The 14429-nt window shown below is 34.6% G+C and overlaps 2 protein-coding genes and 1 long non-coding RNA gene across 5 annotated transcripts; 1 reads left to right on the top strand and 2 right to left on the bottom strand.

Moving 5' to 3' along the window:
• Positions 1 to 2849: 2849 nt before the first annotated feature.
• Positions 2850 to 8436, top strand: LOC103503468 (uncharacterized). 2 transcript variants are annotated; one of them, XM_008467665.3, is made up of 8 exons: positions 2850 to 3188; positions 4282 to 4578; positions 4707 to 4766; positions 4867 to 5076; positions 6375 to 6493; positions 6689 to 6786; positions 7766 to 7890; positions 8015 to 8436. In XM_008467665.3, the coding sequence occupies exons 1-8, from the start codon at positions 2949 to 2951 to the stop codon at positions 8165 to 8167; spliced, it is 1302 nt and encodes a 433-aa protein (XP_008465887.1). In that variant the 5' UTR covers positions 2850 to 2948; the 3' UTR covers positions 8168 to 8436. The 2 variants fall into 2 exon arrangements, with proteins under 2 accessions (XP_008465887.1, XP_008465893.1); XM_008467671.3 differs by having other exon boundaries at positions 2851 to 3188; positions 4294 to 4578.
• Positions 3957 to 5807, bottom strand: LOC127151043 (uncharacterized). Its single transcript, XR_007823739.1, has 2 exons — positions 5725 to 5807; positions 3957 to 5629 (listed from the first exon to the last, which is right to left on the bottom strand). It is a non-coding gene; the product is annotated as an uncharacterized LOC127151043 (long non-coding RNA).
• A 362-nt stretch (positions 8437 to 8798) lies between the features above and the next one.
• Positions 8799 to 13954, bottom strand: LOC103503435 (phosphatidylinositol 4-phosphate 5-kinase 6-like). Of its 2 annotated transcripts, none has more exons than XM_008467625.3 (9): positions 13801 to 13954; positions 12332 to 13472; positions 11647 to 11814; positions 11097 to 11262; positions 10685 to 10801; positions 10419 to 10612; positions 9893 to 10035; positions 9736 to 9793; positions 8799 to 9381 (listed from the first exon to the last, which is right to left on the bottom strand). In XM_008467625.3, the coding sequence occupies exons 2-9, from the start codon at positions 13426 to 13428 to the stop codon at positions 9093 to 9095; spliced, it is 2232 nt and encodes a 743-aa protein (XP_008465847.1). In that variant the 5' UTR covers positions 13429 to 13472; positions 13801 to 13954; the 3' UTR covers positions 8799 to 9092. The 2 variants fall into 2 exon arrangements, with proteins under 2 accessions (XP_008465847.1, XP_050946280.1); XM_051090323.1 differs by having other exon boundaries at positions 13621 to 13948.
• Positions 13955 to 14429: the final 475 nt, after the last annotated feature.

The following is a 14429-nucleotide window of genomic DNA, read 5'->3' as shown; positions in this document are numbered from 1 at the left end:
CACCATTGTATTAACTTGTTCATCATCATCAAGAAGATCATGGCTACAAGTAGGTGGTCTATTTTTCTCCACGACTTTTGTATATGCAACTCCTTTCTCATTCTGTTGTTGTTGAAGTTTGGCTGATGGTGGTGCTACATTCAAGCTTGTCATAACCATTGTCTAACATGCATTTTATTTTTTTTATTCCTTGTCTTAATAATATTTGTTATGTTTCTATTTTTTCTTGATTTTTTCTGATTTCACTTATTTCATTAAGATTTTATTTGTTTCATTGTTTTTTTTCCATTTCTTTCTCTTTTTTGCCGTTGCTCTGCTTTTTCTTTTCTTTCCTGCTTCTTAATATTTTTTAAATATCTCAAAATTGTTTGAGACTCTACTTCTGATGAGTCTAGAGGTTTCAGGGAGAACTACAAATAAAATGATATTACTTTATTAGTGAAAAAGTAGTAGCATTGATAAACAGTGATAGATTTTTATCATCATTTATTTAAGATAGAGGTGGATAGAAAATCTTTCATTGTCTATCTGGATAGACATATATATAAGCATGCTCTAAGTTTACTTACATTTTCATATTAAAAAATATCGATGTTTAGAGTCTTCCAGTCACTTGTTTCCAAACATTCCCATGTTACAATTGGTAGCCCTTCCTTTGCAAGCTTTCTTCCAAACCCGACATCTAAATTGGAAAGTCTTGGTATTTTCTCAAAAGCCCAATAGACTAAAGCTAGGGGAAATCCTTGAAGGTATACAACATCTTTGTCACTGTAGGATGCTCTTTTTCAAGAACTGATATGTTAGGATGTATGATAACCTCCCCCATGGATAGCCTTTGAAGATTTCTTCATTATCCAATATGTCTAGATGTAGGAGTTTTATGTGGTTGTGTTGCTGTTTGGGAATTAAAAATGCTTCTAAGATATAGAGGTTAACTAGTTTTTCTTTCAATGAGTCGTCCTCATTGCATAACACTTTGAAAGTTCTTTCTATATCTCTTCTTGTTATAAAGTCATTATGACGGAAAAGTGCATTCTTCGGACCATTTTCTTTTCTTTCTCATAGATTTAACTCAAGAAATTTGTGACCTTTTAGTCCAGTCACAAAACAAAAGTCTTTCAACCTAAATTCTGCTATATGTCCATTGAAGTTGAAATCAAGGACATTAGTTTTTTTTTTTGTATGGCATTGTTTTCTTAATAGAAAATTCAGGAATTGTGTTGGTATTTTGGCCATTTTAATGTTAAGGAACTGGTCAAAAGGGTTGTTTGTCAAAACTCGAGACAAAATTCTTTTGTCTATTTTTGACTTAATCTGATTCAATATTTCTAAGCTGTAGTATAAAGTAATTCCAAGGTTTTTTTTGTTCATCTTCCATAATAATGTCATTTGGATAGTGTTTCACCTGTTGAATGACATAATAAATAATATGTTTCAAACAAGGGCAAGTTTAAACAAATTTACAAATGCAGAGCGCTATAAAGAAAAAGATACAGAAATATACAACGCTATACATACAGATATTCACATTCAAGTTTGTTACCTTTTCTCCTTTTTCTTTCTTTACTTTACTTTCTTCTATCTTTGCTTTACACCTTATTGATTTGCTACATGATGCTTGTTGATTCTTGCTCACCATCTATTTGTAAAAAAGAAGACTAATATAAATTATACAAACAATATAGAAACAGACATGTTTGTATGTGGCATAGATCGCGATAGATATAGATTAAACGAAATGAATATAGATGAAGGCCTGTCTGTATGCGATATAAATCGTGGTACGTATATGTGGATGGTGGAGATAGATCGAGATGAATATAGATTCAATAGATCGAAATGAATATAGACTCAAACCTTTTTGTATGCGATATAGATGGTGCTAGATATATGTGGATGATATAAAGATAGATCGAAATGAATATAAATTCAAACCTTTTTGTATGCAAGACAGATCATCGATCGAGATAGTTCTGTTGAAGTAGTTACCAGGATGTAAAACGATTGTCGATGAAGACGATTAAAGAAAAAGTCTGAGCAAGTTTCTTCACCTTTTTATAGCCTCTTTATTTGGATGACATTTTTGTAATTACGGTTTATTGGAGTTTCTGTAAATTTTCGTTTATAAGCGATCGTCGAAATTTCTCTACACGATCGTGTATACTTAAACGTTTTCGTCATCTTTTACTGTTTATTACCTAATCGTTTATAAATATGATTATCGTTTATATAATGTACAGAATCGTGTATGCTTATCGTTTATATTTACAAACGTGATGGGATGTACAATTGTTAAAGTATATTGTTATTGTTATCATTTATTGTTGATCGTTTATGTATTTGGTAATGTACGAGATCGTATATCAATTGTTTATTATTCTACACGATGGCGTCTAATAATCGTTTATTAACATTAGTCTTCCACGCGCGGACAATTAATTGTGCGTTTGTTAGTGTATTTTTGATATTTTGCAAACTTTTTCCGGTTTTGAAATTGTTTTATAGAGGGTAAATAATTCACCGTTTTGTTATATTATTAAAAAAGACCTCCTATTAAATTGTAAGTTAGAGAGAATAAATTTACAATTTGATTACATCTTTTTGTAGTAGAATAAAAGATGAAATTGGAACCATAGATCTGAGTATAATACCTAACAAATCAAATCACTATCTCAATTCACGTAACATTCGATTTCATTAATTTCATCAACATTGACCTATTTACCTTACATTTATATATATTATATACTTAACTTTCATGTGTCAAATACAAATATTTATTTATTTTATTTAAATTTTGTTTTTTTGGGTACACTACAAAATGTTTGAATATATATCGGTTGTTCCATGTTGAATGTGCGTAAGATCTTTTATTCATCTCCATCATCTTCAACTCCCTTCCTCTCCTCCATTTCTTCATCCCTCTCTTTTTGGATTTCAAAGTGGCAATGTCTTCCCTCACTTCTGCTTCCGCTTCCGCTTCCTTATGCATTCCGAGGCCAACTTCTTCTTCTTCTTCTTCTTCTAAGTTCTTCAAATTCAATTCATTTTCGTCCCATTCCACTCCCCCGTGTTTTCGAGTGGTTTGTTCTGGTGGGTTTCCTCAACAGCCCAATTCTTCCAAGGATTTCAACTTTCTTCTCCACGATGCCATGGATTCTTCTGGAATTGACTCCACCTTTGCCAAGGTACTCCACTCTTTTCATTTATTACCACCACTGCTTTTGATCTACTTACATCCTTCTGCTAAGTTGCTTTTTGATTGGATCCACATCCCTTAATTGTTCCTTAAGTTTAAAAACTTCAACGTGTTCTACATTTGTTTGATAATATATTATTCAATTCACCTTCCCCATCAGCTTAAGCTTTTGATCAATTCGTGATTTAATAACATTCTTTCTGATCAAAACTCTTTCCTTTTTTTTTTTTTTTTTTTTTCCTCTCTCAAAAATGGGATGTGTATTTTAAGAGAAATTATGAGTGGGGTAATTGAAGATGCTAACTAAATTTACAAAGATAAGAACTACTTCAGGGACCAAATTTGAAGCATGAATTTAAAGGCCAAATTCCTTATTCTAACCTCTACTTTTGTTTATATATTTATTGATAGGGGTAGAGCTTGGTGATTTCTCTCCTTATGAAGCATTGTAGTATGTATGTCTTAGTAGAAGTGCAGCCCTTGAATGAAGAAAAATCTTAGTGATCCACAAATTTAACGTGAGTGCTCTGATTTTAAAAAAGAAAAAAATATAAACAAGCAACTATTTGATCTACTGAGCACATGTGATAAGACATTCTACAGTTTGGCTCTAATTAAGTAATATTTAGTTTCCTTTGCTCTTTAGGTTCTCATAGGGTACAATGTTGAGTCAAGCTAATGATCACTGATTAGCGTTAAGCATTTATATGTACTTAGTTATTCATGGACCAGAACACTTCATTTCTATTTTGTTAAATTTATTGACTTTACATTGAAAAATTCTTGAAGACTTGTGGATTTATTGTTGTATTTAATGTTAAACTTTGGTAGTTTGATATTTGTGCTCTTAGTTCATGCTTTGACAATGCCCTGGATATTATGGTTTTTAAAAATCAAAGAAAAGTTCTATTCCTTAAAAAAAAGATGTCATTTGTCAAATAAATCTCTCTTTTTGTTCCTTCTTTAAGATGAACAATATGTGGGGTGGAGATTCAAACGTCTAAACTTTTGTCTAAAGAAATATTATCTTAACCAGTTAAACTATGCTCAAATTAGCCAAATAAATCTTGTTTTGATACTAGAGGACTACGCAGGAGGCTAGGAAGGGTTTCTTGAGTCAGATTCACTATTTATCTAAGATAGAGAGGGATACAAGTATTAGCATTGATAGACGTGTTGATTTGGCGAAAGCTGCTCTTTATATTGCAGCAGAGGATGATTCCTTGGTATCTCATTCATCTGTTCCTCTTCCGGTTGATGCATTTATTCATAGACTAAGTGATCTTTCCATGGGCTATTGTACTCACTACAAATCTTCATTCAATTCATCCCCTGAAATATTTTTGGAAAGTATAGAGAGGTATATGTACGTCATGAAGGTAATATTTTTAAATTCGACCAAAAGTGTACATTTGCTTTATAATTTGAATAATTTGATTTACTGTTGAATCCAATATGGATCTCAATGCTTTTCCTATTTTTGCCCATGACACATTTCACATTTTAGGGTTTTAGAAGAACCGGTTCTAAAGCTCAATCAGAGCCACGAGCTCTATATCTTCACACGGTAGACGATTCTGCCCTCATATTTTGTATTTTGATTATTTTTTTCTTATTTTATTTTAATGGAGTTGAATTGTTAGCAATATTTTATTTCATGTTGACAGGTCTTGACCCATCGTACAGGCTCAGCTGCACTACTTTCACTCATATACTCAGAGATCCTGAAAATGCTTCGTTTATGGAGTCTTCTAGATTTTGATGTAGAAATATATCATCCTCATGATGATTATAGCCTTCCCATGGGCTATCATAAACTGAAAAGCAAAGAATCTGATCAAGCACACATAATGACAACTCAAACTCTCTTGGTGGAGGTAATTGCTACCGGTCCTATTAAAGATTGTTATTTAAAAAACGGTTAAGTTAATAGACCATTGAGACTATAATAAGAGACGGTGAGTAAAGCTTATACTAAGAGTGATTCTTTTTTATAAGGAAAGCCATGACTTATGAAAAGTGGAGTAGTGTTGAAGATGTCATTATTTCTTTTTGATCCAGTCGAACCAAAAAATAACTCTAACTATTTTAATTCGTGTTGAAAAGTTGGTTTTCTTTGTCTAAAAAATAAATAAATTAACATTTACTTTTATGCCTGTTGGAAGAGCTGAGGTTTAATGAATCACGGCTAATACTTATATCCGAACTCTTAGATTTGTTAATTACTAAATCATTAAACAAGAAATGATTTTGAAGATCAACGATAAATGGTTAACATCAGAAAAGGAACCTTCCCTGCCCTAATAGATAAAGATTGTATCATTAATAAATCGAAGCTTCCTACTCACCTGATTTGGCTGATGATGTTAGTTACAACTTATGTTTTTGGAGCTCCTAGGCTTTCTACGAAGATGGTACGATTAATGGATCCTGAGCATGAGATAGAAAAAAATTCTCGAATATCAGGGGCCAATATAATCAAAGCAACTTTTATAAACAAAGAAATCTGAGTTTTTAAAATAAACCACTAGTTTGGGAAGAAACTGCAGGGTTGATCAAATCACTAGAAAAGAATCTTTTTCAAACTTGTCAACAACTTCCACTCCAGCTACACAGTCAAAATTGCATAATAGTTAAGAAAGAGTGCACCAAGAAGAAGAGGCCCTCAAGTAGTATAGCTAAGAAAGAGTTTGGAAAGAGTACACCAAAAGGAAACCTTCAAATTAGCCGAATCGAATTGAAAGAAGACTCTCGTTAAAAATCCATTGATTTTTCTCAAACCAAATTTCATAGAGGAGAGCTTTAATGGCATTGGATTGAACCATAAGATCTCTGGAGAACAATTGTGGTCTTTTTGTAAGGTTAATGGTTCTCTTTGGATGTCTGTTACTTAGACTTTTGGCATTTATCTTTAGCCTTTATTCTTTTGGATTGAACTATGTTTTTGTATAACTAATTTAGAGTTTGGCATTCCTTTTTTTTCCTACCTTTCTTTATTCTTTCCTGAAAGCAAGTCTTTTTTTTTTTTCACTATTTTTTAATTAATTAATTTTAAAAAACAGGGGGGGGGGGGGGGGGGGGCAACCAAATAATAAACAAACAACGTAGTCCTAGTTATTTTCTTAATCTAGGATAAGCGCTGATTTATTCCTTTTGTGTGTGTACGTGAATGCAGATTCTAAGCAATTTAAAGGAATCTTTTTGGCCATTTCAACAAAATCAATCCAGAAGTTTGTTCTTAAGAGCAGCCGATGTTGCTAACTGTAGTGATAGTTCGGATGCATTTGAGGAAAGGTATTTCAACTATTTAAATCTGCAGCATAGCCTACTTTGAGAGAACTGAGAAGTAATTTATACTTAAATCAGATTGCCCTGTATTACCAAATTCACCATCTATTACTCTTTACTCCATCTCCCCCTCTTCCAGTTAGTGCTCGTAGATATGTGCACTAATATCTTTGTTTTTGTGCACTTTCGCCTTTTTTCCAGCGGCTTTCAGCTTGCATCTGCCAAGGCCGCTCAACACAGGCTAGAACGTGGAGTTTGGACCAGTGTGCGTTATGGAGATATGAGGCGTGCATTATCTGGTAATGTAAAGTTTTTTTTCTTCGAGTTTGTTAGACTACAGTCTACCTATTAATAAAACCTTGACCCAATGCTTTGGAATACTTGGAAACCCTTCACCACTACTTGGCTATCCAAAAGACCAGGATTTATATTGATTTTCATATACTTTGCAAACTGATGTGGTATTTAAGTTTTGCTGGGGTGAAACTGAGGAAACCCAGCCTACTTCCTAGTATTTAAAGCTTGCTAGGCTCTCATTTCATTTTCCTGGGATGCAAATAAGAGAAAAACAAGCAAATGGAGAAGAAGCTAGTTAGGCATATTAAATGGATGCCAGCTCTGTTTTCCTTTTCTAACTGGATTTTTCAAGGAATGGAACTACTGATTGGAGTCCCCAGTCAACCTTACCAAGATACACTTTCAGTCCGTTAGATCTCAGTTCAAGCCTCAATCTGAACCACAATTAGACCTCAAACTTTGCACATGGATTTTCTACAAGCTCAATAGGGCCCTGTTGACTAAGGTTTACACTCGGAGGAAGAAGAGAAAATGGCTACGGGAAAAAATGGGCAGAATGAGATGGAGAGAGAGTGAGCGTTGTATTTCTGTTACGTGAATGTAAGCTGTGTGAGGCGTGACACATTTTATGGGCCCATAGGAATTTCGTAAGTTGAGATTAACCTTTTAAGAGGCAGAGTATAGTAGATCGTTTTTTTTTTTTTTTTTTTTTTTGTCTTTTTGGGTAATGTTTCATTGTGTAGCTCCATGAGGATTGAGAAGAGGGAGGAGCTCTCGAAACTCCTTGGGAATTGCCAAATCAGTAAATTCCCAATTCGAGAACTATCATTCTACAAGCTCAAACAGTTCGTTTCTTTTTAATTTTCTCTAATTCACATTAATACCAAGTATTCCCTTTTTCTCCTTTAAGGAAAGAAGTTCATTACTTCGACGTTTACTCAATCCTAATCTTAATCCGTGAGCTTATTATTCTTCTTGCAGCATGCGAACGGCTTATCCTCCTTGATGTTGATTCGAAGGAATTGAGAGATTATAGCATCCTTCTCTACCATTGTGGCTTTTATGAGCAATCTCTTGAGTATTTGAAGTTGTATCAGGAAACAAAGGTACGTTCTATCTATAAAAGGAAAAGAAAAGAAAAGAAAAAGGGAAAAAGAGTACATTCTCCCTCTTTAAACTTAGAAATTGGTCAGCCTTCAGTGAATTGATCTCATTAGCCAACCACTGCAGGGTTCCTCAAGTCTAACCAGCAAGTTAAGTAGCCAGGAAGAAGAAGCTGTGGATAACTTGATGAAACGCCTTGCACTTATTATGATGGAAGATGGTTGGAGCAGACCCTCATTTTCTCGAAAGTTCATCGATAAGGACTCCGAACCTTGGTAATCAACACATCATGTACATTATGTTATGCCAGGCCAAGTAAACCTCGGTTTACGAGATGGGTGGTGCTAGCCAAATGTGATCCATCGTATGGAAAAGTTAACTGGATACAGCATGTATGGTTTATAACAAATAGGAATGGAGCCATAGGACCAGATGCTGTACTTTAATTTGGCATTTGAGGGAGTTTGGTCCTTACTACATTATTCCACTAAATATTCATGTAAAAATGTTTCTGTAGGCTGTAAATATATGTACTATTGCTTTAGCTAGTACTGTGTTTTTCCCATTATTTCTCTTTTGTATTATAAATAATGGGATTGAAGATCAAACCTCTAATCTTGATAGCGATAATAAATATCTAACGCTAGTTTGAGCTATATACTGATTTTGACAATCCCTCGGCTAAAGTTTGTTGAGCCAAAAAAAAAAAAAAAAAAAAGAAAGAAATGTAAATTGTGATTGTTTGGTGGCCTTTTATTTGACTGGAGCAACAAGATAAATGAAAACAAATTTATCTTATTCTCATTCTTTTAATTCGTTTAAAAGAAAATTGGTTTTAAAAGAATTGTTTTATTATTATTGTTTTTTAAAAGAAAATAAATATTTTCATTGAAAATAATGACGAGACTAATAAAGAATGGTTTCGATCATTATATATATATTGATCTCTATCCTTCGTATACAAATTTACAAATTGTATGCAGGAGTTTTCTGTCTGTAACTTTAATCTACAACTTAAACTAAAACAATTAATACTTATATACTATAATTTTTAAAAAAAGAATGTATCAAACTTGGTTTGAAAAATGTCTAATTAACAAGCATAAATCTGGCATTGTAGAGCCCCCACTCCTGCTGGAAATCCCATTGCCCTGACTGTCGTCTGCTTGAAGTTGAATATAGCCAAAATCGACATGCTTTGCTTTCAAGTGTCTTCTACGAAAACTTTGAAGACAAAATCACGAAACCGTTTCGAGTATTGCTTAGGATCAACGGCAGAGATCGAAGTTGGATCATATTGCATTGATTTGTATGCATGTTCAAGCTTCTTGCTAATGTCATAGTCTTGTAGTATGTCAATTATTCCAAAGAAAAGTACAACATCGTATCTCTCTCCCGTGGGTTCTCCAATCAGCTGACCTTCCCAATCACTTCTTCTCATAGTCTTTTCAGCTTTTGCTTCCATGTTAATGCCCAAACTTGTGGAAGCCCACCTGTTCAATAATCATATATTGAACAAATGAAACATCATGACAAACAACAATTACACTACTTTTTAGGAGTTTTTTTTATGTTCATAAGGTTGTTCTTCCACTCAAAATCACAAATATGTGAATACTGATTTCAATTGGTATAACAAAGTTTAAGATGCAAGTTAGTTGGGTCGTAGCTTTTGAAGACGATTTTGAACAAAAGTTTCTGATCACCTACTCTTGAAACTTCTATACAAGTTGAGATCCAGAGTTGAACATATTACCGCTGGGTTTTATGGAATGTTTTGTCAAGAATTAAGATCTATTTCTATAACTAATTTCCGGATACTTTACAATTTTGAAAGTCGTGCATACCTTGAAGAGTCCATTCTGGTTAAGCATGACTGTGCTTCACCGTAATGGTTACCATTTCCTGAGAAAATGAGTCCAAAAGAAAGATTGGTATAATCATTAGGTGATAAAGAATGGCTTGAGCTACGGAAAGACAAATAATTGTATGACAAAAACTAACCAATGGGAGTACAATTTCCAGAATGATGACCGTTGGGCATGCCTGATTCCCTTTGTGAAGTTTCTCGAAAATGAAGACCAACCAACATACTATAATCCATAATTCTCTCCTGTTCAAGAAAGTCACAATCCTTGTCGACCTGCCTGCATACATGGAAATTCCAAACTTATAATTCGGGGAGGAAAGAAGGAAAGTTTGTCATAGTTGTCTATTGGAAGCACCCTTAAGGTTACAGTTATAAATGAAACAAGAGCCCGTAGTAGTAAAAGAAAATGAAACATAAAACTGTTTTAACTCATTGTGACATGATATTATGATCTATAGCCAGAAATCACGGTCTATCTGTTAATTGTATGGTTATAATGGTTATAAACTAAATGACATCCCCAATTGTCAAAAGTCCTCAAAGTGGCTAGTAGGATTTCAAGCCAATTCAAGAACATGAGGTGGTTCGTTACTGATCAAGATGACTCCGAATGTTTGATGACAAGCATGCCAAGTGACGAGATAGTACCAAGGGATTTACCTGCAAAATTCGTCAAACCAAATGTTTTGCAACCGAAATATATAATTTAAATCGAGATCTTTAAGGGTTGTTGTTGCATCAATTTCTGACTCAGGCTTATCAGTTGTACGACCAAGGGAGGAACCTTTCAAGTCGAATCGTCTGTGAATTGCATGCTCCGAACAAAACAGATTCCCCATAATGACAAACCGCACCTGTATTTCCAGGACTGTCAATTGGAAGAAACTTAAGCTTCAAATTTGATCTTACAATATTTCCGTCATTACCTTTTTCTGGGTAGTGCCTGTTAACTTCACACAATGAAGACCATAGAATTTGGTAACCAGAGTGTTTTTGAAGCCTTGAACATGCTTATAGTAGGCTGGCAGCATCCGTATGAGAACCTGCAATTCGTTGCAAGTTGCATTGGTAAATTACGAAAGGGAAATTGTAGTATAGCTTTTGATTCAAGAGACAAGTAACATGTATAGGATAACATGTCTTTTACTTCACTGGAAGCAGAAAGATGAATCAAACAAAATTTGAAAAAGAAAATATGTCAAAGGAAAAATAATTCAGGGGAAACACTATGAGGAAGAGCACGGGAAAATATACTGTTTCTTCTTATAGGATTCAACTTTAAATTTGAGGTGCAGCAGAAGAAAGGAATTAGAAGCAACAAGGACTAGGAAAACTCACTTTTACTTCAGCCTTTCTCATGGTTTTTATCATGTAGCGATCATCATGCGTTAAGTAAAAGAAGCTTCCACTTTTTCCAGGTGAGGAAAGTTCCCGTAGGGCATCATTCCCACATATTGATATCATGTAATCCGCTGGATCCACGTTGAACAACTTCCTTAGAGTCCTAAATATGGATATAATGATCCGTGAGGCTCTGCACTATTTCATTCCATTTGTAATAGTGAAGTGGAACATGTATGTATGTTTGTTTTCTACAAAGAAAAGTTATTTGATCAATATGGGAGTTTTGAGCATTGTTCTTCAATTACGTTCGAATGATGGCAACCTCAGACAATCCTAGGATATCATAAAACTTTTTTGGCATATGGATATGGACTTGTAGTTGAATAAAAAGAAAACAACCATCTGTTTTGAAGAATAGAGCTATAGAAGTTACATAAAACCACTTCCTAGATAACTTACCCAGAATACAAATACAAATGGTCTTTGGACAGAAATATAACAGTGGTATTAGCAAGAAAATCCATGTTACGATTTAATGACTGACCTGAATACTACAGGACAGTAATCCTTCCATCTGAAGTCACAAGATTGGTGAGGTGGAGTGTACTTGGATCCTTCTGGTGGAAATTTTGTCCATATCTTTTCCTTTGGATCAAATGCTGAAGCTTTCAAGTCAAATGAAGAGGCAGGAGCTGGCCTTCCAACAGAATGTCTGTCCAGATGAATAAGAAAATGTGGGAATGGGACAAAAATAAAATCACATCACGTTGAAATCTTTACTGAGCTTTTCACCAAATATCGTCAACAGTTTCATTACTTAACTTTGGAGGAAAACAAAGAGTTTCAAAGTTGTTAATTTGGTAGTCGAAAGGTTTCCATTGAAGCTTGGTAAGAGTGGCAAAATTTATAATTTCTTCTTCAATTCTCAAGCATTTACATACTTCAAAACTTGCAAATCATTTGAATTGAGTTTACGTTTCCTGAAAAATCATATTTCAAACTAGTTGGTTGGAGAAAACCATAGAGCAGTTTTTCAAGTTGTCGGTGCGAAAGCTAAAGACTGATATGCATATTACATATAACAACAACACATATCACCATAAATGACCATTTTCAAAGCTACTCTTAGAAGCATAATCACAAAACTGAACCAAATCAGGAAAAAGACAGAAAGAAAGGAAAATGAAATGAAATGAAAGAACAAAAATGAAGTTGATTCTATTTGATACCTGATTCCCAACTGCAAATTTAGCATAAGATCATAGTTCTTATGGCCTTTAGATATTGTTACACCCTGTCCCTTCAATTGTACTCTCGTCTGCTGTTGTCCATTTCCTTTGGAATCTGACTCTTGAACATGAGCATCCATGGATCCTTCCAGTCCATTTCTTACACTCCCATCCTTAACTCCATCAACATAAGATTCTAAACTATGGCTATCAATTGAATCACTCTGCAAGCACTCCCCTTCAGATCCACCCTGGTTTACCACCTTATCGGAAGGATATATTGAAACCTTTTCACATGGATATATCATGCAATCATTCAAATCAACATCAAACACCTCCTGAGGATCCCAGTCCAAATTGTTATCCGTAGACCCAGATGGATAATATGTTCCAGAGTGTTCTTTAGGATTCTTACTCCAAATCCCAACATAAAAACTCCCATCAGACCATCTGAATGTCCCATTTCCTTTTGGAAACCCATCTTCCCAATACCCATCATACCTTTTCCCATTGCTCCAAATCATTGTCCCATTTCCATTGATCTTCCCATTTCTCCATTTCCCAATGTAATGGTTCCCATTCCGCCATTGATACCTGCCATGCCCATTCTGCAAACCACGTCGCCATTCACCATCATAGTAATCACCATTAGCAAAGCTTTTAATCCCTTGCCCATGTTTCAAATTCATAACCCAAATACCTCTATACGTATCCCCTGAAGAACCCGTGAACGTTCCTTTCCCGTCCATAAAACCCGACTTGAAATCGCCTTCATAGGTAGCACCGGACGGCCAGCTGAACTTTCCGGTACCCATCGGCTTCCCTTTACTCCATTCTCCGACGTACATACACCCATCTGTCCATAAATATTTTCCATGGCCATTAGGAAGATCCTTTAGCCACCGGCCGGCATAGAAATCACCATTGGAGAGGATCTTCTCGGCGTGATACGTTTGAGCGGTGGGGCCTGGTTCATCATCCGTTGGCGCCACAGACATTGTTGAGAATATGCTTTTGGTCTTCTTCTTTACAAGAGTTTGTGATTTTCGAAATGTAACTTCCCAGGCCCTCACAATGCAACCCAATTCTTTGCTCATTCTTCTCCTTCTTTCTCTATTTCATTCCCTCCTCCACATTCTTCCTGCATATTCATCCACAGATTTGATGTTAACAAAAAAAAAAAAACCCAATAATAAAAAACAATCTCAGAGCCCTCCCCTGTTTTCTTTTCTCTCTGTTACTTGTCTAATATCCCCAAATTCACAAAAATTCCTTCTTCTGAAACCGACCCAGATAGTGAAAAACATAAATAATCCAGAGAAGAAGGTTGAAGAAGGAGAACAATATGAATTTGTGTTCCCCTGTTTAGGATATTTCAGAATATGAAAATGAAGATGGAAATGAAAATGAGAGGAGATTTTGAATTGACATGGAAAAACAAAGTTGAAGTTGCTACAAATTTCCCTGACTTGTTTTGTTTGTCTATGTGTGTGTTGGTTGGGTTTGAACGTAGAGGTTCCACACTTTTTACTCTGATTCCGTACTTTGCTCCTAAAACTGCTAACAGACCAGACGATTATGGGGAAGAAAAGAAGAATGCTGATTATGCAATCCTTTGCCATTTTTAGTCCTTTTTCTCCCCTCTCATTTAAAATGATACTAAATTATAATCTTTTCTTTCTTTTTCCTTATTATTGCTAAAAACAAATTGCTTTACATTCTGCTTTCAACCCAAAACTTTGATCTTTCTTCGATTTTAATATTTCAATTTTAAATTCTTCTATTTGTCATTTAAATTTTTATAGTAAAGTTTAGTTTCTTGATGCTTACCTTTAACTTTTATGATTTTTTTTTTTTTAAGAAAACCTAACAAAGAAATCAGCCACAATCTGATTAAGTTAAAAATAGAGAAATATTGTGCTTACAATAATTTAAGAACCAATTAGAAGAAAGTGTTGACCAAAAATGTTGAATCCAGAGAAACCTCTGTGAGCCGGAGTGTGAGCTGCTGAGTTCTACACTCTATATGTGGACAAAGCAAAAGGCAACAACTTCAAAGAAATAAACTAATCATTGAATCTCTTCGATCATCGATCTG

This window comes from Cucumis melo, chromosome 9 (genome assembly GCF_025177605.1).
Source record: "Cucumis melo cultivar AY chromosome 9, USDA_Cmelo_AY_1.0, whole genome shotgun sequence".
Lineage (NCBI taxonomy): Eukaryota > Viridiplantae > Streptophyta > Magnoliopsida > Cucurbitales > Cucurbitaceae > Cucumis > Cucumis melo.
This window is presented reverse-complemented; position numbering and strand designations above follow the sequence as displayed.